General features: G+C 39.9%; 1 protein-coding gene across 4 annotated transcripts in view; it reads left to right on the top strand.

Moving 5' to 3' along the window:
- Rnf216 (ring finger protein 216) overlaps positions 1-27,186 on the top strand; it is a 163,616-nt gene that overhangs the window by 61,211 nt on the left and 75,219 nt on the right. For all 4 annotated transcript variants that reach the window (XM_047533010.1, XM_047533008.1, XM_047533009.1 and 1 more), the window contains exons 9-13: positions 1,851-1,990; positions 4,858-4,908; positions 5,675-5,812; positions 9,628-9,776; positions 10,281-10,359. In XM_047533010.1, the coding sequence (XP_047388966.1) occupies positions 1,851-1,990; positions 4,858-4,908; positions 5,675-5,812; positions 9,628-9,776; positions 10,281-10,359 (557 nt within the window). The remainder of the gene's footprint in view (positions 1-1,850; positions 1,991-4,857; positions 4,909-5,674; positions 5,813-9,627; positions 9,777-10,280; positions 10,360-27,186) is intronic.

The raw sequence follows: 27,186 nt of genomic DNA, 5'->3' as shown, positions 1-27,186 counted from the left end.
ATATATTTAGTATCCTTCAGTACTAGTCACCTTGACAAAGGATTGCTTACTACAGGGGGTCCACTTACTTACCTGAGTGAGTCTAAGAGCCACGTGCTTCTCAAATTCTGTTACAAATTGATGAAATAATTACTGAAAGCCCTTTCTGAGAGATTATTTCAGTTCTGATGCCCCTAAAAGGTTTACTGCTTAATTTTAAAACAGATTTCAGCTGAGTTGTTTGTGTCCAACGAAAGAGTTTACTACAACTTTTTTTGTAGATTATGTCACAAGTAGGAATATTTCTCTCAGGTATGGTAGTGCATACCTGTAATCCTAGTGACTTGGGAGGCTGACACAAGAGGATCACAAGTTTGAGGCCAGCCTCAGCAACTTAGGCCCTAACCAACTTAATGAGACCTTATCTCCAAATAAAAAATAAAAAGAGCTGGTGGTGATGTAGCTCTGTGGCAAAGCATCCCTGAGTTCAATTCCTAGTATCAAAAAAAAAAAAAAAACTTAATTTTAAGTATGACTAAGTGGAGATTCCACAAGGTAAAGTATTTGGAAAATATTTGAGTTTCTGAACTAACTCCTCAAGGTCTAGATTTTTATCCCCCAGGCTATGACTTCTGAGGTCCCTCTGAAAGTCTGTGGAGCTATACCCTCTGACATAACATTCTCACTGGTCTCTTACAGAATGAGAAAGTGGGGACAATTGTAGGTAGTTTTTCTTTTTTAATATATTTTTTAGTTGTCAATGGATCTTTTATTTTATTTTATTTTATTTATTTATTTATTTATGGTACTGAGGATCATACCCAGGGCCTCACACATGCTAGGCAAGTGCTCTACCACTGAGCTACAGCCCTAGCGCCACCTCCCCCACCCCCGCCGCACCAACACACACACACACACACACACACACACACACACACACACACACACGTTTCTGACTTTCAGTGGTGGAGAAAAGAGTCTGCTTTGCAAGATGGTCTGCCCTTTGTTGGTCAGGTCAGCTCTGTCCTTTATAAATTTCAAAAAAAATGTGAACAGAATAGTTACATGTCTGATATTTATTGTTTTTCTTTCTTTTGTTCCAAATGTTATTTATTATCAGTCTACATAGTACTATTTGTGGTTTCCCATATATTTGAAGCTTTTTTAAAATTGAGCATTTAAGAAAAATAAAAATTTTGGAGCTGGGGGTTTAGCTCAGTGGTAGAACACTTACCTAACACGCATGTGTGCAAGGCCCAGGATTCGTCCCAAGTACCAGAGGAAAAAGAAAGGGAGGGAGGGAAGGAATTTTTACCTACTAGAATGGCTAAAATTAAATAGATGTTGATAATGAGGTATTGCCAGAGATGGAGAACAGCTGGCATTCATACGAATAAATTTTTTTCTAAACCTTAAAACTAAGCATAACCCCTCCAAAAAAAGAGAAAAAAAAATGTAAAAAGTAAGTTTATCCTGTGATTCAACAATTCTACTCCTTCATGTAAACCCAACTGAACTATAGACAGTCATCAATAGCTACAAGCAGATGTGTTCATAATAAACTGTAAACCAGTGCCCTAATTAGAATAGATAATAAGCTGTATGTTTACACAGGATAATATTGACAGGGTAGGAAAAGCTTTCAATTGGAGCATACAGGGGGAAGGGAGGAGGCTGAAAGATTCATGGTAGATAAGGAATGGGGAGGAGTGCAGTCTCCTTCAGTGGTAGAATATTATAGGATCAGTCTTGAAATGAAATGACTGCCCAGGGACCCAATGGTGGTCTAAGCCACAGAAGACTGGGAGTGGCTGGCCTGGATTCCTACAAACAATTGACTACATAATTATGCATTCTTATATATCTTCTAGGTGACATAAAAATAGAAAAGAGAATGTTCTTTCTGGAAAATAAGCGGCGACATTGTAGGTCTTATGATCGGCGTGCCCTCCTTCCAGCTGTGCAGCAAGAGCAAGAGTTCTATGAGCAGAAAATCAAAGAGATGGCAGAGGTAGGACGATGTTTTCTGGTCTTGGGATATGGGTCTGCTTTGCTTCCTGTTGGGGCTTAGTACAAAACTGTCCTTTAAGATTTACCACCACCCCTGGCCCTTTTTTTTTTTTTTTTTGCAGTGCTAGGGATCAAACCCAGGGTTAGGCAAGTGCTCTACCACTGAGCTTCACCCTCAGCCCAGAATTCCCCTTTCTCTAGAGTAATTAATTATATAACAACATTTTTTAAAAAAAAAGGTTTTTTGTAATGATACTAGCCCAAGTTTCATAAATTGGATTGATGTTAGAGAACTTTAATTGAAGCTAAGTATCATGTATTTCATCTTCAGCTTTTAAAGAGTAGAGGAAAAACAGAGGTTCCATTTAGCTCTATATTTTTTCTAAATATATCATCATGTGTGCAAGTCAACCAGAATATACATATATTGGTTGTTTAATAAATATCTTCTAAATCAGTGACTCTAGTGTGGTCCCAGATACCTGGGTTCCCCAGTGCTCTTTCAGGGATCTGCGAAGTCACATCTCTCATAGTGATGCGCAGATGTCATTTGCTTTCTTTTACCATGTTGAATTTTCATCAGTAGAACTAAAGCCAGTAGCACAAAACTGTACTTATTGTCTTTACCACCCTGCACTCACTTTCTAAAATTGTAGTATCAACTACTGATGTCTTTGATAAAGCAGTAAAAGGTATTTATTTTATCAGATTTTTACCCCTGAAGACATCTTTCAATATTGTGTGTGAAAAATGAGAAGTGTGCATAAAGTGTCCCTGCTTGGGAATGAATGCTTGTCTTGACAGGAGGTGTTGTGCATCTGAGTTACAAGTAACAGCATTAGTCTTTTTTTCTTTGCAGAATACCATTTTTACTTGAAAAAATGATTGATAGAAAAATTATGATTAATCAAAATTGGGTATTTGGCAGACATTTTCTTAAAAAATGAATGAAGGGATTATTTGTGACCGTGATAAAAATTCTAGTTCACAAACAGACATTAGAACTTTAGGAAAGTTGTTGTTTTCATCTGTCCATCACAGAATTGCTGTGATTGTTAATCTTATCACTGACTGCATTAGAAATGCGTTTTAGGGAAAACTGGTGGATTGATAGATGTAGCTGCTTATTTAATTGTAGTCGTTGTTCTTCTTGTTGTCTAGATTGTCCCATCTCTGGCCAGTGGCAGCTCCTTTAGCTTAGGACCTCTGTCATGACCTTTGGTAGTCTGAATACTCACTTGCTTTCTGACACAGTGAACTGACCCAGACTCAACTTGTGCTTTCTGTGATTTGACTGGACCTGAAATCAACAATTTCTCTAAAGAGTTTTAGTTTGTTTACTAGGAATTTCATGCTGAGATTTAATTTAAGAAACTTGATTTACAGGGTGTTTGTTTGTTTATGTTTCTTCTATATTAAAGATCTTGGTTCTTAATAACATAATTCTTATGAGATTATATCAAATTAAGAATATAAAATCAGCCAGGCACAGTAGTAGCACACACCTGTAGTCCTAGGTACTAGAGCTGAGGCAGGAGGATTGCTTGAGCCCAGAAGTTCCAGGCCAAGATCAAGACCAAATCTGGTCTTGCCATTGACTTGATGAACAGTTAAGTTTGTTTATGCTTATTTTCAACTTTCAGTGAATTGTCTTTTTTTAATATAATTTTATTCTTTAATTTTATAAAATATTTTTGTCCCAAAGTCAGAAGTATAAAATGAGGAATGTCCAGAGATGTACATTTTATCCTGATTCTTACTACATGTGCTCTCACTCCCTTTATATCTAACCATTCTTACTAGGTTTTTGTTGTGGTGGTTTTGAAACAGGGTCTTGGCATGTTGCCTGAGCTGGGCTCAAACTTGTAATCCTCCAGCCTCAACTTCCCAAGTTGAGGTGGGTGTGCCACCATACCCAGCTTTCTTACCCATCTTGCCTTATTTTATGTAAAAGAAAATATGCGTATGTATTTATGTATGTATTTATTCACTTTTTTTTTTCTTCTTCTTCTTTTGCTATGCTGGGGATTAAACTGAGGGCCTCACACATGCTAGGCAAGTGCTCTACCTCTGAGCTATATCCCCAGCTCCTTTTCTTATCCAAAAGGAAGCACACTCTTCTGCCCCTGTTTTTTTTCACTTAACAGTGTATCCTGGCAATCACATTATAGCAATCCACAGATTTTCTTCTTTTTAAAACTGCCTTGGGGCTGGGGTTGTGGCTCAGTGGTCGAGCGCTCGCCTAGCATGCGTGAGGCCCTGGATTCAAACCTCAGCACCACATAAAAATAAAATAAATGCAATGTGTCCACCTGCAACTAAAACAAAATTTAAAAAAAAAAAAAAAAAAAAACTGCCTAGTACCCCATTGTCTGCAGTACCAGAGTTTATTCAATTTCCTGTTTTGTATGTTCAGAATTTTTTTGGCTTTTTGCTGTTAAAATGTTACCACGGTAAATAAGTTTGTGCATACACCATTTCATATTTCTACCCAAGGGTATCTTTGGGCCAGATCCCTAAAAGTGGCATTGATGAATCTGTGCCAGGTTCCCTTCCATCATGGTTGTACTATTTTTCATTCTTATCAGTAATATGCCAGAGTGCTTGTTACCTTGTGGAATCACCAACAGAGTATGTCATACTTGGTTTTGCTTATGCTGTTCTTTGCTATTCACAAGTATTTTGTTTATCAATCTTTTCCATTAGTCACTCTGTGTATTTATTTTCAGGTAACTTTTAAACTATGTAACTGAAGAGATATCTATTAACATTAGATGTATTTTTTTGGAAGTAAGTATTAAATGTTTTTGTCATCTTTACTAAATTTGTACCTGAATGTATAAATTTTGTTTTGTTGTTGTTCCTTAGCATGAAGATTTTTTGCTTGCCCTACAGATGAATGAAGAACAATATCAGAAGGTATTTTGAAATCTCACCTAATTTATTCTGGGTGTTCTTGTGTACTTTCTCTTTTTAATCATATTTCTTCAGCATGTTGAAGACAGGATTGTCCTGTATAACCTTCTGTTGATCTGCCAAGGTTGCAGTTTACCCACATTACTTTCAAGTACATGAGCTAGTACATTTTACCAGCCTCAATCAGAATCAAAGGGAAGATAGTGATGGAGAAGTTCATATTACAGAGCATAACCAGGAATCCACTACATAGACTCTTAAAGAAAAATGTAGACCTCAGATAGCACTTAGAGTTAATAGTAAGGCCTTGGACCATGGATTTTCTATGTGATATCTGCCACTTTACATAGTGGCCTTTTCTAGCAGAGATAAGAATGAGCTGGTGGCTGGATCCTTCCTTGCAGTGAATAGAGAATTAGATCCTGGTATGTTACTTGACATTGGTGCTTTAGTTAGCTTATATTTTTAATTTTGAGAAAGTGTCTCACTAAGTTGCTTAGGGCCTCACTAAGTTGTTGAGGCTGGTCTCAAACTTGCGATCCTCCTGCCTCAGTCTCACCTGCTGAAAAACTCACCATCTTAACATGGCATCCTGACCTGGTTTTAGATGGCAGAAAACAACTTGTTGTGTCATGGCTCCGAGGAGTTGTTTTAAACCTCAGAATGTATGCTGAGGGTAGGGAGGCTTAAGGAGATAGGAAACATATCCTCCCCTAGACTCAAGTGTGTGTGAGATGTGGGGCATTCACATGTGTCTCTGTGGCTATAGGATGGCCAACTAATTGAGTGCCGCTGCTGCTATGGGGAGTTTCCATTTGAGGAGCTGACACAGTGTGCTGATGCTCACTTGTTCTGCAAAGAATGTCTCATCAGATACGCCCAAGAAGCTGTCTTTGGATCTGGAAAGGTAAGAACTGCAGAACTGTGTGATACCCATACATAGGAAACAGTCACAGACTCAGGCAACCATGCTAATAGACCAGGACCTTTTCTGGGGTGAGGTAGAATTCTGTCAATGTGCTGATGTGTGCATAATTTGATTTGTGTGATTATACTGGTTCAAGACACAGCAGTCTTCAGCGAATGATAGGACTCTTTCATGCCCCATCACTCACCTTCCTCTTCACAGTCAGTGGGATGAACCAGAGGAAGACTGACCTATTTGAACATAAGAGAGAACATTAGTGGTTTTTATGCATGTTTTAAAGGATTTTATAGTTGGATTAAAATACATAGTTCTAATAACTCTTATACAATATCATATTTCTGATTTTAGTTTCTCTTAACACCAGCATAAGGCAATATGGAAAGGAGTTTTATATTTTTTATACTACTGTGTTTATGGTATCTTGTTCCAGTAGCAACAGAAAAACTAACACAGCCATTTAAAACATGGCCTTTTTACCATCCCGAGTCATAAAAGACACACCAGCATCATATGCTTCCTGATGCTACACTGAGAAATTGCCTTATGTGCCTAATATTCTACTCTTGAGACAAATTGAAATTGAGAAACATTCTACAAGATTATTGACCAGTAATTTTCTTCAAAAGTACCAAAGTCATGAAAGAAATACTGAGACACTATATCTGAGGATATACTGGAAAAACAGACTGAACCTCAGGTTGTTCCACTGTACGCTTGCAGATCACTTTTGTGACCCTAAAATGGGTGGGAATTTCTCCTCACCAGCAGGCGAGCAAGCAGTTTGGTGGACACCAACTGGGTATTCTCTTAGGTCATTTGAATTCTCTCTACCTAGAGATAGTGTCAAATCCCACAGGTTGAAGGTCTCAATTCCCAATATCAAACACCAATTAAAAGTCCAGAACTTCTGACCAATGGTTGCAAATTGGGGTTCACATCAACCATTCCTTAGGCTCAATTAATTCACTCGAGCCAGCTTGTAGAACTCAGGGAAGCATTTACTTACATTGACCAGTGTATTACTATAAAGGATCATTGTAAACAATACCAATGACCAACCAGATAGAGGGATAGGATACATAGACAAGGTCCCAAGTATAGGAGCTTCTGTCCCTGTGGAATTGGAATGTGCCAACTTCCAGCATATAGTTGAGTTCTTGTTCACCTGCCTATGAGCCTCTTACGTGTCCAGCTGTTGAGAAGTCCTCCAAATCCTTTTCTTTGGGTTTTTATAAGACTTCATTTCTTCATTGCATAGACAGGAGTGAAGCATAAACAACCTTGTAGAAATGTGATGGGTAGAAAAAGCATGCTCTAATATTAATAAACTAAGTAGGGAGACCCAGCAAGCCCTGGCTGCGCAGGTTCTTCCTGGCCTGTATGCAGTGTTCCTTCATTCCAAAAAAGGAGCAGGACTTATGATCTGAAATGGGGGTTTTATGATCTGCTATCAGAGGTCAGAGAATTTCTTTACAGCCAACTTTTCAAAGAAAGGTCCAGAAGGATTAAGAGTATATTTTTAGATTCTATGACCTGCCTTGAGAAAGAGAAATTATGGTTTCTCTGACCTGCCTTGGAGGTGAGGGGGATCGGGTGAACGGAGGGCAGATCAGGGAGAGAGGCTGCTTTCTAAAGGCTAAAGTGCTCCAATATTGTAACAGAAGACTCTCTTTCACCTTTATTGCTCTGAAATTATTTCAAAGATGCTTTAGGAACCAAGGACAAAAGGCCAAATACCATATAGTTCTTGTCATTTAGAAAATAAAAGGGGTCATGGGAACCATGGATAAAAACCAGAATGTTATAGATCATAATATCACACTAACAGGTTGAAAGAGACAACACATGGCAACTAGCTGCCATGTGGGATCCTAGACCAGAAAAGACATCAGTGGAAAACCTGATGAAGTGTAAATAAAGACTGTTGCTTAATTAGTAGTATCTTACTGCTGTTAACTTATGGTTGGTTGGTTGGTTTTTAATTTAATTATTTTTTTTATTTTTACAGACTGCATTTTGATTCATTGTACACAAATGGGATACAACTTTTCATTTCTATGATTGTACACAATGTAGAGTCACATCATTCATGTACTCATATGTATACATAGGGTAACTTCTGGTTTTAACTATAATGTGTTTGCATACAACTTTAACTTCAGGGGAAGTGGATGAAGAGGATTCAGGAACTTTGTACTATTTTTGCAACTTTTTTTTTTTAAGTTTAACATTTGAAAACAAAAAAAAAATAGTTTTTCAAAAAGCATGACTTTTGGAGTCTAGCAGAGAACATTGGACCTTGGGCCTCCCACTTTTGGCTGCATAATCTTGAGCAAATTAGTTAAATTCTAAGCCTCATCTTCCTCTGTAGAACGGAGATAATGCAAAGGATTGCTGTGGACATAAGTGAGATCATGTTTTTAAAGAATGTATTTTCTGGGGCTGGGGTTGTGGCTCAGTGGTAGAGGAGTGCTTACCTAGCATGTGTGAGGCAATGGGTTCAATTCTCAGCACCATATGTAAATAAATGAGTAAAATAAAGGTCTGTCGATATCTAAAAAAAATTCCAAAAAATGAAAACCATGGATTATCTGAACTAATGAATAAAAGGCATTTAGTGAAGTTCAATATTTTTAAAAGGAATGTATTTTCTGACACATGGTAAATGCTTCATAGATTTTAGCTTTTTTAAAATTATTTGTTTATTTATTTGATACTGGTGATTAAACCCAAGGGCACATGACCACTGATCTACAACCCAAACACTTTTTCCTTTTTATTTTGAGACAAGGTACTTACTAGGTTGCTTAGGGCCTCACTAATTTGCTGAGACTAGCCTGAAATTTGTGATCCTCCTGCCTCAGACTTCCGTCACTGGGATTACAGGTGTGCACTGCCACACCTGGCAGCTGTATTTATTTTTATATGTCTGCTTTGGTGTTCCTCTTTCCTGTTGGAAATACTTTTCAGATGGCTAGGCTTTTCTTTTATATTAAAGAGTTATCTGGAATCTGTTTGAGTAGTGAGGCTTATAGGCTGATGAATTTGACTCTAGGTGCCTGAATAGCCTGTTAGCATTTTGTGTTGTGAACCCCAAATAACACCCTTTTAGTTCTTTTTACTGGATTTGGGTGTGAATTCTGCCCAGCAGGTGCAAGACCACCTTCCAGCATTCCAGAGCTGAATGGGAGGCAGGAGCTGGAGAATTCCCTGTTGAATATAAAGGCTTCACAAGTCCTGAGTTTAGTACACACCTCAGCTATGCCATCTTCTGTGACTAGTTTCTTTCGGATGCATCTCTTCCTAAACCTTATTTCTCTGGGAGTCTCCTGGTTCCATCTAAAGAGGGTTGGCCAAAACATTTCCCCCAATTCTTATTTATTCCCATCAGCTCCCACCCTTTCCCCACTGTTCTGCTCTGTCTTCCCAGTGAGGTTCTCCTGCTTTCCAGGATTCATAGAGGAAAACAGCTTACTTCTCCCCAGCATCTCCTCTTGAAATACTGATCTGAGACCTTTCTCCTCCTATCCACTAAGCCATACATCCTTCCTCCATCCACTTTCCATCTTCTTGGATTGTGATTTACACTGCTAGGTGTACTTTGGTTTTTTGTTTGTTTGTTTGTTGGTTTGTTTCATAGTATCTTTTTGGAATGTGATTTCTCAGAGGAAAGGAGGCAGAGAGATCTTCATTCTGCCACTTCAGAATCTGTTCTTAACTACTGTTTGCCTCCCATTGAAAGATGTATTTAAATATTTTTCTGTTTTCTTTTTTCTTTTCTATTTGCCTTGTAGTCAGAGCTCAGCTGCATGGAAGGCAGCTGCACATGTTCATTCCCAACCAGTGAACTAGAGAAGGTGCTTCCCCAGACCATCCTGTATAAATACTATGAGCGAAAAGCGGAAGAGGAAGTTGCTGCAGCCTATGCTGATGAGCTTGTCAGGTGAGATTTTAGTCAGCTCTTTCCCACATGTGAAGGCTACCCTGAGCACTTCCATCAGGTGAAGAAAATTCTGTAACAAAGCTTTATCTTCCAGGTTTTCTGGCATTTCTTACACATAAGATGATTCAGTTTTATTAATGGAAAAAAGTCAATAGATCTATTTTCTAATCTACTTTCCTTGCTCTTTCATAATCTTCTGACCTGTAAGTATAGTCATTATATCCTGGGTTGGAGAAAAAGGGCATATGCAAGGAATTCCTATAAAGGTTGAGATAGGTTTATTGAGTGACTGACATTGAGTTGGGACCTAGAAAGCCATTCTTTGTAATGGTTCTTATACCTTCCTGCTAAGAGCCATTATAAAGAGAGGTTCAATCCATGTTTTACTGAAAACTAAAGAATGAAAAAACAGTAGGGCCGTTCAGCTCAAAACTCCATCTTAGGGGAACAGTCACATGAAACCTAATCAGGTATTAATATTCCGAGTACTACTTTTGATTCCAGGTGCCCCTCCTGTAGCTTTCCTGCTTTGTTGGACAGTGATGTGAAGAGGTTCAGCTGTCCTAATCCTCGCTGCCGAAAGGTAGGGAAACAAATTTTTTTCCTACCCATATATTTGAATTTTGGTATTATGGACTACCCTAATGACCTGTATGTTATGCTGTATATCTGCATGCTGATACATGAGAGGAATTTGAGTGCTCGCCTTTTCATAAAAGCAAGTAAAGATCAGTACTTTTTGAATGGTGGTTGGTATGTTTACAAAGAAGGGGCCACTTGTGGAATTCTAGTTACGTAGCTCTGGGTCCTTATTTTATGTCATCAGATGCTGTGATATAAACTGTGAAGATCTGGATTTTTTTCTTGTGTCATCATTTTTCTTGCCCTTTTCCCTGCTTCTGCTCAACTTGCCACCCCCACCCCCACCCCCATGCCACCCAAACACACATACCTCCTGCCATTTTCAAAGTCCAGGAGACTCTTTGATGAAAGAACTAGTCATCATGGTGACATCTCTGTCATGTCTGGTAAGTTTTTCACATGACTGTTCTCCTCATACAAATTAACTATATCATGTGAGACCAGAACTATCTAGTCACCTTACTGCTATAAATCTTTTTTTCTCTAACTCAGCTCCTATTTTTTGAACTAAGAATGTCTTGAAACTTATAAACTATTTATAAGCCACTTAAAAATTTTTAGTGAATATTAGTCATCCACATAGACAAATGTATTCTAACCATTTTTTATCTAAAACCACATGATTAGAGTTAAACATTGCATTATCTTGAAGAGAGTAAACAAATTGAAGTAGAGATTGGAGAAAGAAGAAGAAATGAAACTAATGGACTAATTTTATTCCTTTTGTTTTCAACATTAATATTTCTATGTAAAACCTGTTTTTGTTCTTACAGCTGATGTGATCATTTCATAATTTGTTCCCACCCCAGTGTGTTGTATAATAATTGTACTAATAGTCTCTGGAATCCTGGAACTAAGAAAGCATGGTAACTGACTGCCCTTTTGTGAATCTAGTGTGCCAGGCACTGGAAGCTTCCTCTGAGCAGGGGAAACATAGCCAAAGGAAGGAAAGGGTAAGAGGTCGAGTGAAAATGGAGGAATGTTCTAGGCCCCAAGAAACAGCAACAGTTTGGACATTGATTAATATCAGAAATATAAAGGAGGCTCAGGAGTTGGGTGGGAGCAAGGCCATGCAGGACCTTGAGCATCATTCTAAGACTGGGGTGGTTCTCAAATATCAGGAAGATCTGTTTGATTGTTGAGGAGTCCAGGTGAGAAGTATCCATCTCTGCCATCTCCTCCCGAGTCTCCATGAATTGCTTAAAAAAGAGCTAGGAACTGGGAGCTATGTTCCTTTGTGTTATTCCACAAAGTAAAATGGACCAATGAAAGTACTAATACACAATTTGGAAGACCAAAGAGGAGGAGGCCATTATTCTCCAAAGATATTTAGAAACAGGTGAAAGCACACGTGAATCTGAAACAGCAGCCAGTATGTTTGGAGCATCAACTTGAGATGTTAGTGGGAGCTTCCAAACAGCTCTTAAGATCTCAGACAGGAACACCAAATATTCTGCTTTCGTGCTTTCTTTCTCTCTCGGCATTGCACTTCCACTGCAAAATGAACAGTAGGAAATTTCTTACTCCCTGCTTCTCCCTGGAGGGGGGAAGAATTAAAGCATAAGTTCAGTGTTCTGATTTTCCAGGAGTCTGCCCAAGACAGTTTTTTTGTCTCACCAAAGTCATTGCTAATGGGATTTGGCATAGGCTCAGTGACCTGGAGGCCATCGAGAGCAGAGAATGCTGAGCAGCTTGTGCTGCTCCAGAGGACCTGTGAAATAGTAGACAGAGTCCAGTATACTGTGGATATTTCTCTCCCTGGGTGATAGAAAAAGAAAAGAGAAGACTAGATCATGTGTCTGGAGTGCTGGTTTTTCCAGTGACTGCTTAAGAGAATGGTTTCTGGCTTGCCCAACTCAAAGTGCCAACAGAACTTAACATACTCTAGATGCCTGGGAGCTGCTGAGACCCAAAAAAGAACTGGGTGACTTAAAAGAGCTCCTTCAGTACCTCAGACCAAACATTAGAGCAAGAGTTTACATATTCCTGGTCAGGGGGAGAGTGGGAAAACAAACCTAGAACCTCATTAATTGGCTATTTATATGCACTAATTCAAGATAGTGCATCCACAAAAAAAGGTTTGAGAGACCCCCAGAATCAACCATGGTCTTAAGTGTATGTCCTTCCTTTTATAAAGTCAGTTTATAAAGACTGGGAGAGGTGGCTGTTTTTCCAAATGTGCAGATCGAAAAACAAAAGTAGTAAGACTGACCCACAAAAAAAAGAGAAACATGGCCCAAAGAAACAAAATAAAATTTCAGAAACTGGCCTCAAAGAAAATGATGTGTATGAATTACCTGACCAAAAAAACTTTCAAAATTACATAAAGATAGCAAGCTCAAGAAAAGTGTTGTATGAACAAAATGAGAATATCAACAAAGAGCAAAATATGAAAAAAGAAGCAGACTCTGAAGCTGCAGAATAAGAAACCCAAATTGAAGAACCCACTAGAAGAATTCAGCAACAGATTTGATTAAGTAAAAGGAAGAATCAACAAACTTTAAGACAGGTCATTAGAAATTACCCAGGACAAGGAACAAAAAGAAAAAGAATGAAGAGTAAAGAAGACCTAAGGGACTTATGGGTTATATCAGGCAGACCATTTTCATGTATCAGGCAGACCTTTACATACATATCTCAGGAATATCAGAAGGAAAAGAGGGTGCAGAAAGCTTATTTGAAGAAATACTAGTCATAACCTCCCTTCCCAAATCTGGGAAAGGAAATGGACATTCAGATTTAAGAAGCCAAACAGGCCCCAACTAAGATGGCCCCAAAGAAAACCACACCAAGAAACATAATCAAATTGTCAAAAGCCAGAATCCAGAGTTTTGAAAACAGGAAGAGAAAAACAATTTGTCACTTACAAAGGAGTTTCCATAAAATTATCTGTGAATTTCTGAGCAGAAACCTTACAGACCAAAAGGAAGTCAGATGTTTTTTTTCAAAGTGCTGACAGAAAAAATTGCAAGTCAAGAATATTACATTTGACAAAACTTCAAAAATGAAGGAGAGGAACTGGAGTTGTAACTTAGTGGTAGAGCGCTTGCCTAGCACATGTGGGGCCCTGGATTCAGTGCTCAGTACCACATAAAAATAAATAAGGACATTGAGTCCATATACAACTAAAAAAAAAAGTCCTTGATAGAATTTTTAAAAATTTTTTTAGTTTTATATGGACACAATACCTTTACTTTATTTATCTTTATGTGGTGCTGAGGATTATACCCAGTGCCTCACACATTGTAGGTAAGTGCTCTACCACTGAGCTACAACTTCAGAACCAGGATTTTTTGACATTATAGTAGTGTGAAAATAACTCTTTCAATAGAAACCATACTTTGAATTTTGAATTTTTTCCAAGCTAGCAATATGTGGTATAATACTCTTAAGTCATCCTCTACAATGCTGGGAATTGAACGCAGGGCCTTGTGCATGTTAGACAAGCGCTCCACCACTCAGTTACGCTCCCAGCCCCTGGTTACAATACTCTTGTGATAGGAGCAACAGTACCAGTGAGCTACAGCTCCCAGTCAACCACACCCAGCAAGGGTGAACATTCTACCATGTTCTGTGTTGTTAGCTTTGATGCTTAGTAGGTATATTAAATACATTTTCAACTTAGAATGAGAGCATTAGGCTATAATTCCATCATAAGTTGAGGAACATCTGCATAGACATACAGAATTCTGCAATATGTATAATCATACATAAATCACTAACTCTGGTATAGAGTTTAAAATACATAAAATAGTATTTAGATCTATAACACAAAAAAATTGTAAATAGTGATAAATAATAGTGTGGAGAAATATTTTTAAAAATGGAGTGTATACAGTTAAAGTTGTTGACTAGCTTAAAAGATTATTATAAATACAAGATGCTTTACATAAGCTCCATGGTAACCACAAAGAAAACATCGATAGAGAATATACACAAAAGAAAATGAGAGGAAGCAAAGCATATCACTACCAAAAAAAAAAAAATCAACAAGACATTAAAAAAAAGAGAAAAGAAAAGAGTGACAAAGCTGCAAGACTGAAAACAACAAAATAACAAATCCTTGCCTGTCAGTAATGCTTTTAGTATAAATGGACTAAACTCCAGTCAAATGACAGAGTGGTGGAATAGATTTTTTTAAAAAAAGATAAAACTGTGTGCTTTCTGCAGAAGACTTCAGTTAGATATATGGACACATATAGACCAAAAGTTAAAAAAATAGAAAAAGGTATTTCAACCAAAAAAGATCAGGGGTAGCCATAATTATGCAAAACAGACTTAAGTCAAAAATTGTCACAAGAGACAAAGAAGGACATTGTAGCATAAAAAAAAAGGGTTGGTTAACCAGGAAGACGATTATAAATATACAGTTAGCAATTCATATCAATGGGTTCCACATCCATGGATTTAACCAACCACAAATGGGAAATACTTGGGAATACAGTTGCTTCTCTGCTCCCCTAGTGCTGGGGGTCAAACCCAGGGCCTTGCACATGGAGGGCAAGTACTCTACCACTGAGCTACATCCCATCTCCATCCCTGACCTGACCTTATATGTAGAAAACTTTAAAATTTCCATAAAATTACTGTTAGAACTAATGAATTCAACAAAGGAACAGTATATAAAACCAACATAATAGAAATCTGTTGTGTTTCTGTATACTAACAGTAAACAAGAAAGGAATTTAAGAAAACAGTCCCATTTATAGCAGCATTAAAAAAAAAAAAAAAAAAAACTAAGGAATAAACTTAACCAAGTGGGGGGAAAAGACTTATACACTGAAAACTACAAGATATTGCTGAAAGTAATCCTGTGTTCTTGAATTGGGAGGCTTAATATTAAGATATTCTAACTACCCAAAACCTTATACAGAGTCAGTGCAGTCCTTATCAGAATCCCCTGGCATTTGTGCAGAAAATGGGGGGTGGGGACCCTAAAATTCATTTGGAATCACAAGCAAAACAATCTTGAGAAAGAACAGATGGAAACTTTGCACTTCTGATTTCAAAGCTTGCTACAAAGCTTCAGTGATTGAAATAGTATGGTATTTGCCTAAAGAAAGATGTATAGACCAATGAAACATAATAGAAAACTCAAAAAAATCAATCCACACATTTATATGGTCAGCTAATCTTTGACAAGAGTGCCCATACATACAACATGGAAAAGATAGTCTCATCAATTAATGGTGCTGGGAAAACAGGATATCCACTTGCAAAAGAATGAAATTGGACCTTATCACTCACCATTCACAAAAATCAACTCAAAATGGACTAAAGATTTAAATGCAAGACCTAAAATTACAAAATTAGAAAAAAATGGGGAAACTTTTATCACATTGGTCTTGGCACTGATTTCTTAGTTATGACACCAAAAACGAAGAAGCAAATGCAAAAACAGACAAATGAGACTCTTTCAAACTAAATGACTTCTGTGTGCAGCAAAGGGAACAGAGGGCAAACACCATCCCTAGGGAACAATTAAAATCCTTTGAGATCAGCAGATATGCTCTATTCATTGCAGCATCATTCGTAATTGCCATAAGACAGAAATAAATGTCTGTTGACAGATGAATGGTTAAAAATGTGGCATATATGCATAATAGGATATTATTCAGTCTCAATAAAGGAAATCCTGTCATATCGTACAACACAAGTGAGTCTTGAGTATGTTGTGCTAAGGGAAATTAGCCAGTCGCAAAAGGGCAAATATTGCCTGGTTCCATTCCTGTGCAGTATCTAAAGCAGAAAGCAGAATAGTGACTGCCAGCCTCTGGAAGTAAGGGAAATGGAGAGTTCCCATGCTTTGGACAGTTTCATTCAGACATGATGAAAAAGCCCTAGACATCTTCCGTACGAGCCTTTTGTTTCTAGTTAAGAGTACTTTACTCTTAAAAGTTTGTTCATAGGGTAGGGTATGTGGTATGTTTTTTATCATAATTTTTTGAAAAAGGAAACATATGGTCCACTGTTCCCCCTGCCAAGGTGGATGTGCACCATGAGCAAGAAATGTTTCTATTTAGTGTTACTGAGGTTTGACTTTGTCCCAGCAGCCTAACCTAGCACATCCCAAAAGATATAGATCCTGAGGACCAGAACTGGCTATGGGGTTTAAGAAGAGGAGCAGACTTGGTGGGATCACAAACACAGGTTGGGTGGTGACAGGCTGAATGAGGTTGGGATAAGATCCAGGCGACTAACTCCTCTGCTTTGGGCCGCCACATAGATGACGGTACTGTTCACAAAACTGCGTTTAGAATCAAAAGAATTTCAGGAGCAAAGAAATTTTAGTTTTGTTTTGGACATGTTCGAGATTTCAGAGTGGAGGTCTCCAGCCTGTGTTTTTTTTCCCCCCAATACCTGGCACAAAGTAGGTGCTCAGTGAATATTTGCCAAGTGATTAGACAACCATGGTCTGGAGACACCTAGGCTGGAGGGAGAGCTTGGAGTCTGTAGGCAGAAATAGCGAAAGGAGAAAAGAGCAGATTACAAGAGTCCAGAAGGAGGAAAAAAAATTTTTTTAAATAATAATAATAAGGCTGATTTTTTTTTTTTTTTTTTTTTTTTTTTAGACCCTCCAAAATTCTGCTGTTGTCACTTTTATCTTTGGGGGTTTTTTGTTTGTTCTGTTTTTGGCAGGGTGATACCAGGATTGAAGTCAGGCACTCAACAACCACTGAGCCACATCCCCAGCCCTATTTTGTATTTTATTTAAAGACAGGATCTCAATGAGTTGCTTAGCACCTCACTTTTGCTGAGGCTGGCTTTGAACTTGAGATCCTCCTGCCTCAGCCTCCTGAGTTGCTGGGATTACAGGCATGTACCACCGCACCTGGCTTATCTTTAGTGTTAATGATTTTTTTTTTTTTTTTTTTTTTTTTTTTTTTTTGCGGTGCTGGGGATTTTAACCCAAGGCCTTGTGCTTGCAAGGTGAGCACTCTACCAACTGAGCTATATCCCCAGCCCCAATGATTTTTTTTTAAATGTGATTATAACAAAGGAGAAGAACTATTTAAAAAAAAAAATAGCCCAGAAGGATGATTGCTGCCTTAGGAATGTTGGGTCATGGTGCCTAAGTTCACTCAGTGTGTCCTTCATTTCGTTTATTCTGGACTTTTTCCTCCCCAATACTGGGGATGAACCCAGGAGTGCTTTACCACTGAACTGCATCCTCACTCAGTCCTTTTTACTTTTTATCTTGAGACAGAGTTGCTAAATTGCTGAGACTGGCCTCAAACTTACAATCCTCCTACCTCAACCTCCTGAGTTGCTGGGATTACAAGTGTGCAGCATCGACTATACACAATATCTTATGCCTATTTTAGCAGTGTTTGCAGTGAAGAGAGTGCATCACAAGGCATTATAGATTATAGGACTTGGTGTTTAAGAACTTGACTTGGACCTGTGAGTAGCATTTACTTTCTAGGCTCCCTTTCTGCTGTTAGTGTAAGGTCTGAGTGGAAAACAGAAACTAGGGTCCGGAAAAGTAACCAACCCACACTGTCCTTCTCTGTGAACTGTGGAGTGAGTTGCCACTAGATGGCACTGATGCTCCACAAGGAAAGGGGTCTCTCCCCTCTGGGTGTTTCAGAAGTAGTGTGTCAGCACAACTGTCCAAGCCGAATTGACAGAATTCTTTTGGGCTTAGTGTTAAAGCAAACCACTACATGTTTTCAGAATTTAACATCAAAGATGGTAGTGTCACTAGGGTGTCTGTTTTTTCCTTTTTACTTGTATAGATTCTTGGTATGACACTCCTTTCTTCAGCAAGATGGCTAAACGAACTGTTAATCCTTGAGGATTCCGCATGTTTAAGAATTGAACTACTAGCTAATTTTGGCCCATTTAAGACTGATGGCATCTGCTTTCTCATTGTAGTGTCTTTACCAGTAATTTAAACTCCAGTTGAATTTCCAGGATCTTGTCACTCTGAGATGAAGTGTTTATATTAATGCATTATCTGGAGGAGAGCTGGATGCCTGGAATCCCTGAAGAATCAGACACTGTATATCTGATGAAATGGAAAGGATGTATTTCTTTGATACAGTGGAATGCTTTCTAAGCCCTCTGCTCCCTTGGGTGTTCTCAGATAAAGCATTCATCAGTTTGTTTTCGGCATACCGCCTTTAGGAATGAATTGGATATATTGGATATGGGAAGAAGAATGGTAGATTTGAGAGATTTTGAAGAGGAGATTTGAAAGTGATGCTTCTGGAATATTTATTCTTAGGGTGAGACATTTCCCTGTTGAATCTCTTTCTACCTTCATAGAGCAATAACTTTGCTCTGTAAACTCAGCAGTAAGTAGAACTTTCTGGAAAGATAGTCGTGAATTAGAGGTTTAGGAATACTCAGGAAGTAAGTGCTAAGGGAGAAAGACCATAAGATGATGAGAGTTTAATCAGGATAACTGAGGAACATCTGGTTTAGAATCTTTTAGTGGAAACTGAGGATGTGAATGTGGTTGTGTGGTCACCCATCTTTTCTCAAGATCGCTTGTGTTTGTTTTATTTGTCCTTTCCACCTACTTACTCTCCTACCTGCTCATTTTTTTCTACCCTTTCTAGGTCCAGTCTGTCCTCTAGCATTCAGTGTTAATAACTTTACAAAATTCACATCTGTAACTAGTCAGTTTGTTGCTTTAAAAAAAAAAAAAAAAAAAAAAGCAGGCATCTGCAGCCGCCTGCAGTAGCTGAGTGACTGTGTGAAGAGAATGTAAATGAGTCTGAACCAGCTGGCAGTGCCAAGGCAGCTCCAGCTGTGATGGTGGACGGTTGGCACTTATTAGCCTCACCCTAATGGGGTCCCAGTCTGTCAGCTGATTCCTGGGCTGAGCCAGACCTTCACATTAGAGATGAATGAAGGTTGGTCCTCTTGTTCTACTATCAGAGAGGACCTTTATCCAGGAAATAACATTGACAAGAACAAGAACTAAACATCTGGATGACACGAAGAATGCTAAGCCTGCAGATGAGGGCTTATTTACTGGAGTGGAAGTCCATGCTGCAAGATACAAGTTAGAAAAGGAGGAGGGTGTGGTGGGAATCCCTCATCGTGGAGTGCGGCCTGCCCTAGTGCTCAAAAGGTGGCCCCTTCCTTGGTTCCCAGAGAGACCCACTGGAAAGCTGCAGATTCAGAACTCAGTGATGTACCCACAGCAGGACCCTTATGGAGGGTCCCTGAGCCTTGACTCACACTCATTCCCACAGAGACCATTAAAAATCCTTGAGCTTGATAGATGATACAGATGGTGGAACTGAGAATCCAAATGGAAGCCTCCTTACCCCCGATAGCCCCAGAATGGATCCCAGGCCACCATCCTTTGAGCCATCCTCCCATGATACAACTGAGCAGAGCCAGCATCCATGGCAAGGAGTTGTCAGAATTTCATTCTGTTTTCATCCAGTGTTTTTATTATAAGTTTTGTAAAGTCCCTATAATTAACAGCACTGTGCATCTGTTCTTTATGAGCTCTTGGTCCTGAAACAGTTGTGGTTGATGATTACACATGAGCACATCCACTTCTACTCACATAACATCTTAGCCCTTAAACACAGATTGGAGAACATGGTTACCTCAGCAGGTATGTTTGTTTCTAAGAAGAAAAAAAGCAACAAAAGACAAATATGGCTTACTTCTCTTCCTACCCTGCCTTCCCAGTAGAAGTTGGATAAATAACCATATTTGCTGCTGTTTGCAATGACTATTTAAAAGGGAGATAGGTAACTACCCAAAATTTTTGTTTCTCCTTGGCCCTGCAGAAATAGGGGTTTGTTTGGGGGGTGGGGGGTGTTTGTTGATAATTCATCAACTTTACCCCTTGATAGAAGGGGTAAAGAAGCCCTCAGTGATAAAAGCACTGCCTCCCCCTATTGGCCTACCACTGGGGAGACTGGGGCTGATCAGTGGGTGTGAGTGGTGTCACTGTCCCTACTCCCTCTGCAGAGGTGCTGCAGCCCTTCAGATTTCTCCCTTGGAGAAACCACAAGCCAATTGCTGACTTTACAACACATGGTAGATTGTGCATTGATCTGTCTAGACAGTCTCAGCAGTCAATGGGGACTCTGAAGAGCCCAGGAACCTGGCAGCAACTGCCCTGGGGTGTTTGTTGACTTCCCTGATCCCCAGAAACTGGGCATTACTCTGCTTTATGCCCTGGAGAGTATCCTGATGCTTCCTTTTCATTCCTGTGAAACTTTCTGAGATGGTTAAAGTGTTACCACCTTCCTGGGAGACAGACCACTGAATCTTCTGTTATTCAGATGAAGAAGCTTTGTGTTCCTCCTTTGTCAGCATTGCTTGGTACAGCAGTGTTTGTTGAGCTTTCCTAGTAAGTTATCTGTTTTGAAAACTGCTAGTGAGACTATTCATTGATGGGCTGTTCTTTGTTCAACACTGTGGTGGGTGTGGTGAAGCTGTGAACATCAGTGAAGTACATGGTGTCACCCATCTGCAGCTACGGACACAGGGATAGCACGGTGATTAGGATGAGGGGCTTTGACATTAAATCTGCTTATGCTTTAATTCCAGCTCTTCCACTTCCTACCATTGTGACCTAGACTGAATACCCCCCACAGCCACATTTCCTTTTTTTGTGAAATGAGAACTGTGGGACCTACCTTGGAGAGTTTTTGTGAAAAGTATTGGCGACACAAAATGTAGGTAAAGCACTGAGTCCAAAGTCAGGTGCTTTGTTTCACTAAATAACCTCCTGTCTGAGGAAGGTAGCGACTGATGGCAATGGCATGTGCAGGTATGCAAGCACAGGTGTTGAAAGGAATTCCTAGAAACTGTTCCCACAATATGGAATTCCCCTAAAGTGGGCAGATGTAAAATCCTGCCAGGGGAGCAAAAGATGACTCATCACTTAACCTTAGTTTTTCAAATCATGTACTCAAACTCACTTCTTACTAGTTTCCCAGTATGTCACCATACAAAAAAGAGGTAGTTTTTTTTTGTAGTTTCGATGGACCTTTATTTTATTTATTTATATGTGTTGCTGAGAATCAAACCCAGTGCCTCACACATGCTAAGCAAGTGCTCTACCACTGAGGCTACAACCCCAGCCCAGGAGGTAGGTTTTTGAAGGTGATTTTTTTCACTAACCATATATTCCTTGAAAAAACGAAAACTCCTACTTAGCCCACGTTCAGGTTCAGAGAAAAGCCCCATGTTGCCCTGGGAGACAGCTGCATCCTAGAGAAGCTGCCCATGGGTTACTTTGTGCTGCTGTCTCCAGAATTCACAGGCTTTTCCCAGCTCAGCTATGCCCCCTCGGTTTCCCCTTAATTTCTCATTCCTACCCAAAAGAATTGGAATCTCAGGGAACAATATTCAGAGGTGAGTATAAGGAGGACCTAGAAGCAAAGTTGACAGCACATTTTGCTGGAGAACTGAATTAGTAACAAAATAGAGACAAAAATGTGTGGGTTTCTCCATGATTTGTTGATCATAGTTGGTGACTTACTGGAAGGCACTGACCTTTACCCAGGGTCCTGGCCACCCCATCCACCCCAGCAACTGGCAGGCCCAAGGTTGGGGCTGCTCACCTCTCACTGTCCTTTAAGTGGAAGAACATACCTGATTGTTTCTTTTTTGTTCTTTTTGTTCTCCACTAAAATACATTGTCTTTCATACTAACAGAAAGACTGGGTTTTTAACAGGTTTTCATTTTATTAAAATAGAAACTCTGTGACCCTCTTTCATGGTTTTTGTGGCTACCAGTTAGCATTGTTTATCAGACTCATCACAGCCTCACCTTCTTTGCAAATTCTGTGGGGATCATGCATGCACTTCAGTGACTTTTTCTAGAAACCACACACTATTTGTTCAGTCCCTTTACTATTTGTTAAAATAATTTAATGACATTTTTCGATGCCTGTGGACTCACCAAAAGAGAGATTTTGATTCATTCTTTAAAATCTCATTAAAAAATCTCTCAAGAATTGATATCTACAAAAAGCTTTTTAAAAAGAGTGATTTAATTCCTCTTTTTTCTTTACACTGATCTTGTGTTGCCAGGTGTCAGTGTCTTAATTTGTCTTGGTGATCTCATTGTGATGTCCTTGAGAAAGGACTGTGAGTGAGTGCTCATGCGCAGATCAGGCATCTTGTGCTTGTGTATTGAAGTGCAGGGTGATTGTGTCCCTTCTTTGCATTCTCAGCACAGAGCACTGCAGGGTTTCCAGCCTTGCAGGTAGAAGAGAAATTGTTGCTATGGCAATACCACAAGCATGAGAACACCCATGTCCCTGTGGGTGTCTCTGTCAAGGCGAAGGAATGCAGGGAGGGAAGCAATAGCAAAGGGAAAGTTCAGAGCATTGAGCAAGATGTGAGCAAAACCTGGACCAAAGCTGCCTTTGGCTGGAATTTCTTGTGTTCACCATTGAATTCAAGGTCCTTTCCCAATTGCAATGTGGTAGACAAGAAATGAAGTTGACATTTTACTCCATCGTGTTACTCGACTTCGAGACAAGGAAACAGTAAAAGGAAAAAAAAAAAATGAAGGCTCTGTCATCTCTCTAGCCCTGAGGTTACATAGCCTCTTACAGCCCACAGTTTGAAACATGGGTGTGTGTCTGTGGCCACTACACAATTCCAAGCAGGATTCTCACACACACACACACACACACATACACACATACACACACACACACCCCAAACCCCACAAACCCTACTGTCCTGCTGCCCATTACCTCCCATGCAACAGGCCAGGGCGCCAGTCCCTGCCATCTCTAGAAACTGCATTATACTTGTATGCTCAGTGTCTGCATTGCATGCTAATATCCCTAAGAAGATGGACTCTGAGTAACCTTGGAAACTCAAGAGCAGTGATGAGAAACAGAATCCATTCTACTGAGATCAGGGCTGAGAAGCACACTGAAATTTAGCTAATAGGCAACGCCTCAGACAGTAAATACAGTCAGGATTCCCTGGACTGGGAGTTTGGAATCTTAGTTACAATAGGCTGAAGTCCAGGAACCTGATAATTGAACTTTCATTGTGTGTTAGGGGCTTTATATTTCTTATCTTCTCAAAGTCACATGGTAGCAGGTGACAGATCTAGGACTTCACATTGTTATTTGTGTATTTTTAGATGTGGTTTTGGTACACTCCTTAGTTTTTAAGAGTCCTTATCGTTTGGAGATACAGACTGGAATGTTTATAAAATGAAACAATGAACTAGTCATAATGGCATGCCTGTAATCCCAGAGACTGGGGAGGCTGAGGCAGGAAGATTACAAGTTTAAGGCCAGCCTGGGCAACTTAACAAGACCCTATCTCAACATAAAATCCACCCAAAAGAAAAGATTTAGGGAGGAGACAGTACAGATAAGCTGGAATTGGCCTTGAGTTGATTGTTATTAAATATGAATGGTGGGTATGTGGGATCTTAACATTATTTGGTTTTATGTATTCTTTAAATTTTCCATAATAAGAAAATAATTTTTAAAAACACCAAAGAAAACCAGTTTTTCCGACATTAGCTATATCTGTATTCTTATCTGCTTTGCTTTGCTGATTTGAGGATGTGTCACTTGTGGGAATTGAAAGGACCCTTATTCAGATGTTCTGTTCTGGAACTTGGTCACTTTTTTAAGTGATGAGAACCTGTAACAACAGAAAAATAGCAGCAGCTGTTTGTATGAAGGTAAAGGGCTCTTGATCCTAGAGAAGGGAAGATTCAGTCTGAGCAGTTTCTGTTTGCACAAGACTCTTATGTATGAATGGGGAACCTGGTGTACTCTCACTCCCCCAGGGAAGCAGACTTACACTACCTGTATGGAATCCACACTGGCTCACTAGGCCTTATTGTAGCCAGCGAATGGGTAACTGGAAAGCCAGAGACCCTGAATGAACGACAGGGTCCTTCCCCTCCCACCTCCTCCTCCTCCTCAGGAGGCTCTGGTACAGCCTACAAGACTCCCCTGTCTCTTGAACAGCTTCACAACTTGCATCCTGCCTCAAGGCCAGAAGAGAGACCACATAACCCTTTTTTTTTTTTTTTTTTTTTTTTTTTTTTTTTTTTTTTTTTTGTACCAGGGATTGAACCCAATGGTGCTTAACCACTGAACCATATCCCCACACCATATCCCCAGCCTTTTGAGATAAACCTCACTAAGTTGCTGATGCTGGTCGAACCTCAGTCTTCCTGCCTTAGCCTTGTAAAACCACTAGGATTACAGTCATATAACCTTTTGAGTGTCCTTCCAGCCCAAAGTCTGCTTTATAGAAAACTGAAGATTTTCAAACTGAGATTGGCATTTGCTTTTCAAAAAGAAGTAGAGTTTCTCAGATAAAATCCCTATAGCCTCATAAAAGTACTTTTTTTTTTTTTTTTTTTTTCAGTTTTATTTCCCATCAGAGGCTCAAATGAAAGGCATTTTAAGTTTCAAAAGCTCCCTATGTCTGAGAAGTTGATCCAGGTTCTGCCCAGAGCAAGTGAAATAGATCGCATTTTTTTTCTCGTCTTTGACTTCAGCTTGTCCTTTGCTGCCTCTCCTCTTCTTAGTTAGACTTCAAGGCTAAGAATACGTCTTGTTGCCACAACCTTCCCTCCTCCATAGAAAACCTCTTTTTTGTCCCCAAGCTAGTGTCCACTCTTAAGCCCCTCTCTCTGCCTGGCTTATACCTCTACTCAGGTAGCACCTTTCTTCTTCCTAACCTCTGGTCCTAGCCCTGACCACCCAGCACCTGATGTCCTTCCTGCCCCTGAGACTTTCACTGGTCTTTTTTTTTTTTTTTTTTAAAGAACTTTTGCCCAGCCTTAGAAACCAGTGAGGGTCCTGCATTTCCACTCTGGGACCTTCTTCCTTCTAAACACTCTATAACCATCACTTCCACAGTATCAGCTTGTGCAGGGACAGTGGGACATCCCTGCTCTGGTTGAAGTTTGATCATTGATTCACCAGTTGTTTATTCAGTGTGGCTATGTCAAGAGGAATACACGAAGGACAGCCACAACCCTAACTTACAGTCTAGGGCAAGCAGACCCATCCAGAGAGTTACATGGTGAGAGAGATGGTGACTGCTCTGGAAAATCTGAAGAAAAGGTCACTTGAATTTGACGTAATGAGGATATCACTTTGTGATCGAGATGGGCCATGACCTGACTATGCCCTAGTGAAATCTAACGGATGAAAATGGAAAGTTTCACTTTGGGCACTGACATGAGCCAAGCTGTGTGCAGGGTCAGCCAGTGAAAAGTGTGACCAGAGCAGAAGTAGTAGGACTGGGATGATAAATGTACCTTGGATTGTAGAGGGCTTTGCAGTGCAAAACAAGGAAGGTGAATTTTGTTCCTGAGACTCCAAGGAGCTGTTGTAGGCTTGATGTAGGGATGATGGGACCACGTGCTCTTTTAGAGGGTGAGTCTTATAGAGCCATGAGAGGGAGTGGGTGGTAAGCCAGGAAAGAATGGTGGGGAGCTAGAAGGCCTTGTCAGTGTACTCATCGAAGCAAATTGCTGCTGGTGACCTGGAGCACACGGTTCTCCTGCAGTGCTCAATTAACCAAATTAACTCTAGTCCAAAGCCCATTCCTGCATTGCTGCAAGTGTTTGGTGATGTTTTTTCCCATTTCCTAGAAGGCGGACATGGGATTAGTGACCTGAAGAAGCACCCATCTTCTAAGGGCTAGACTGGGGGGTAGCAGTCAAGAACAATACTGGAGGCAACAGGAAGGAGGCTTTGGGTGTGGGCAGGGTCCAGCCCAAGGCCATTAGGGACATGTGACTATGGGGGCCTTCAGGTGTCATTCCTCATGGTAGCACCTCCTCAGGAGGGGATCATTTGGTATTTACTGCCTTGCTACAATTCCACAGGCCAGCTTTTTTTTGTTTTGTTTTTAAATCTTTGAGTGCTTTAAATGTAGGAGAAACTATGTAACCAGCACAGATTTTTTTTCCCCAATCATTTAAAAAGTCTTGTTTTCCAGCCCAAAGCCTGTTGGATAAGCTTAATTTCTTTCGCTCAGATAAACTTAATTTCCCTAACTCTGATGTGCCTACAGAGAATTGCTTAATTCTCCTTTTGCAACATGTTTCCCCAGCTGCTCAAAAGCTTGCTTTTTTTCCCTGAGCCTCCTAACAGAAATGCAAACAATTTAAGGTCTGTGATACAAACTGCTGTTTTATTAGTACAAGGGCAGTGGGCACTAGTATCTTTTCTCAGGATGGATTTGTCTGGATTGGTGACTGTTTTTCTGAACCTCCGTGCATCTCAGGAGACAGCAAGGCCACACTGGACCTCCCACCCTGTGGTATTGCCTTTCTACCCAGCCACAGCCCCACACCCTCATGAAAGGATCTGAAGTCTGTTCATTGTATGTGATCTGACTGGAAATGATTCCTGGTAATACCTCTGCTTAGACCCTTCAAGCAAAATAGACCTTTTGATAACCTTGTTTTATAAAAAGAGAATTTCTACAACACCTTGTCACTCCTCCTAAGTAGCACATTCATTTACAGGCTGGGCAAGGGAGGGCTCATCTGGGAGCTGTTGGTCGTGGTTTGTCTTTTCCCTTGGCGGATGCCTGGCATGCACCGTCCATCCAAGGGTGGCTGAGGGAAGAACTCTCTGCTGTGGCTGCCAAAACCACAACAAATGACAACTTTCCGTTCTGTCATCTCTCTTAACTTCACTGCTGGGCAAGCAATTCATTTTTCTACCATAAAAGGGCAACAAGACTTGTCTATGGCTGCTGTGCCTTCTTTACCACGGGGAGAAAACAGAAGAAGATCAGGAAAAGACTCTTATAGTAGTAATGG

Source organism: Sciurus carolinensis, chromosome 18 (genome assembly GCF_902686445.1).
Source record: "Sciurus carolinensis chromosome 18, mSciCar1.2, whole genome shotgun sequence".
NCBI classification, from domain to species: domain Eukaryota; kingdom Metazoa; phylum Chordata; class Mammalia; order Rodentia; family Sciuridae; genus Sciurus; species Sciurus carolinensis.
This window is presented reverse-complemented; position numbering and strand designations above follow the sequence as displayed.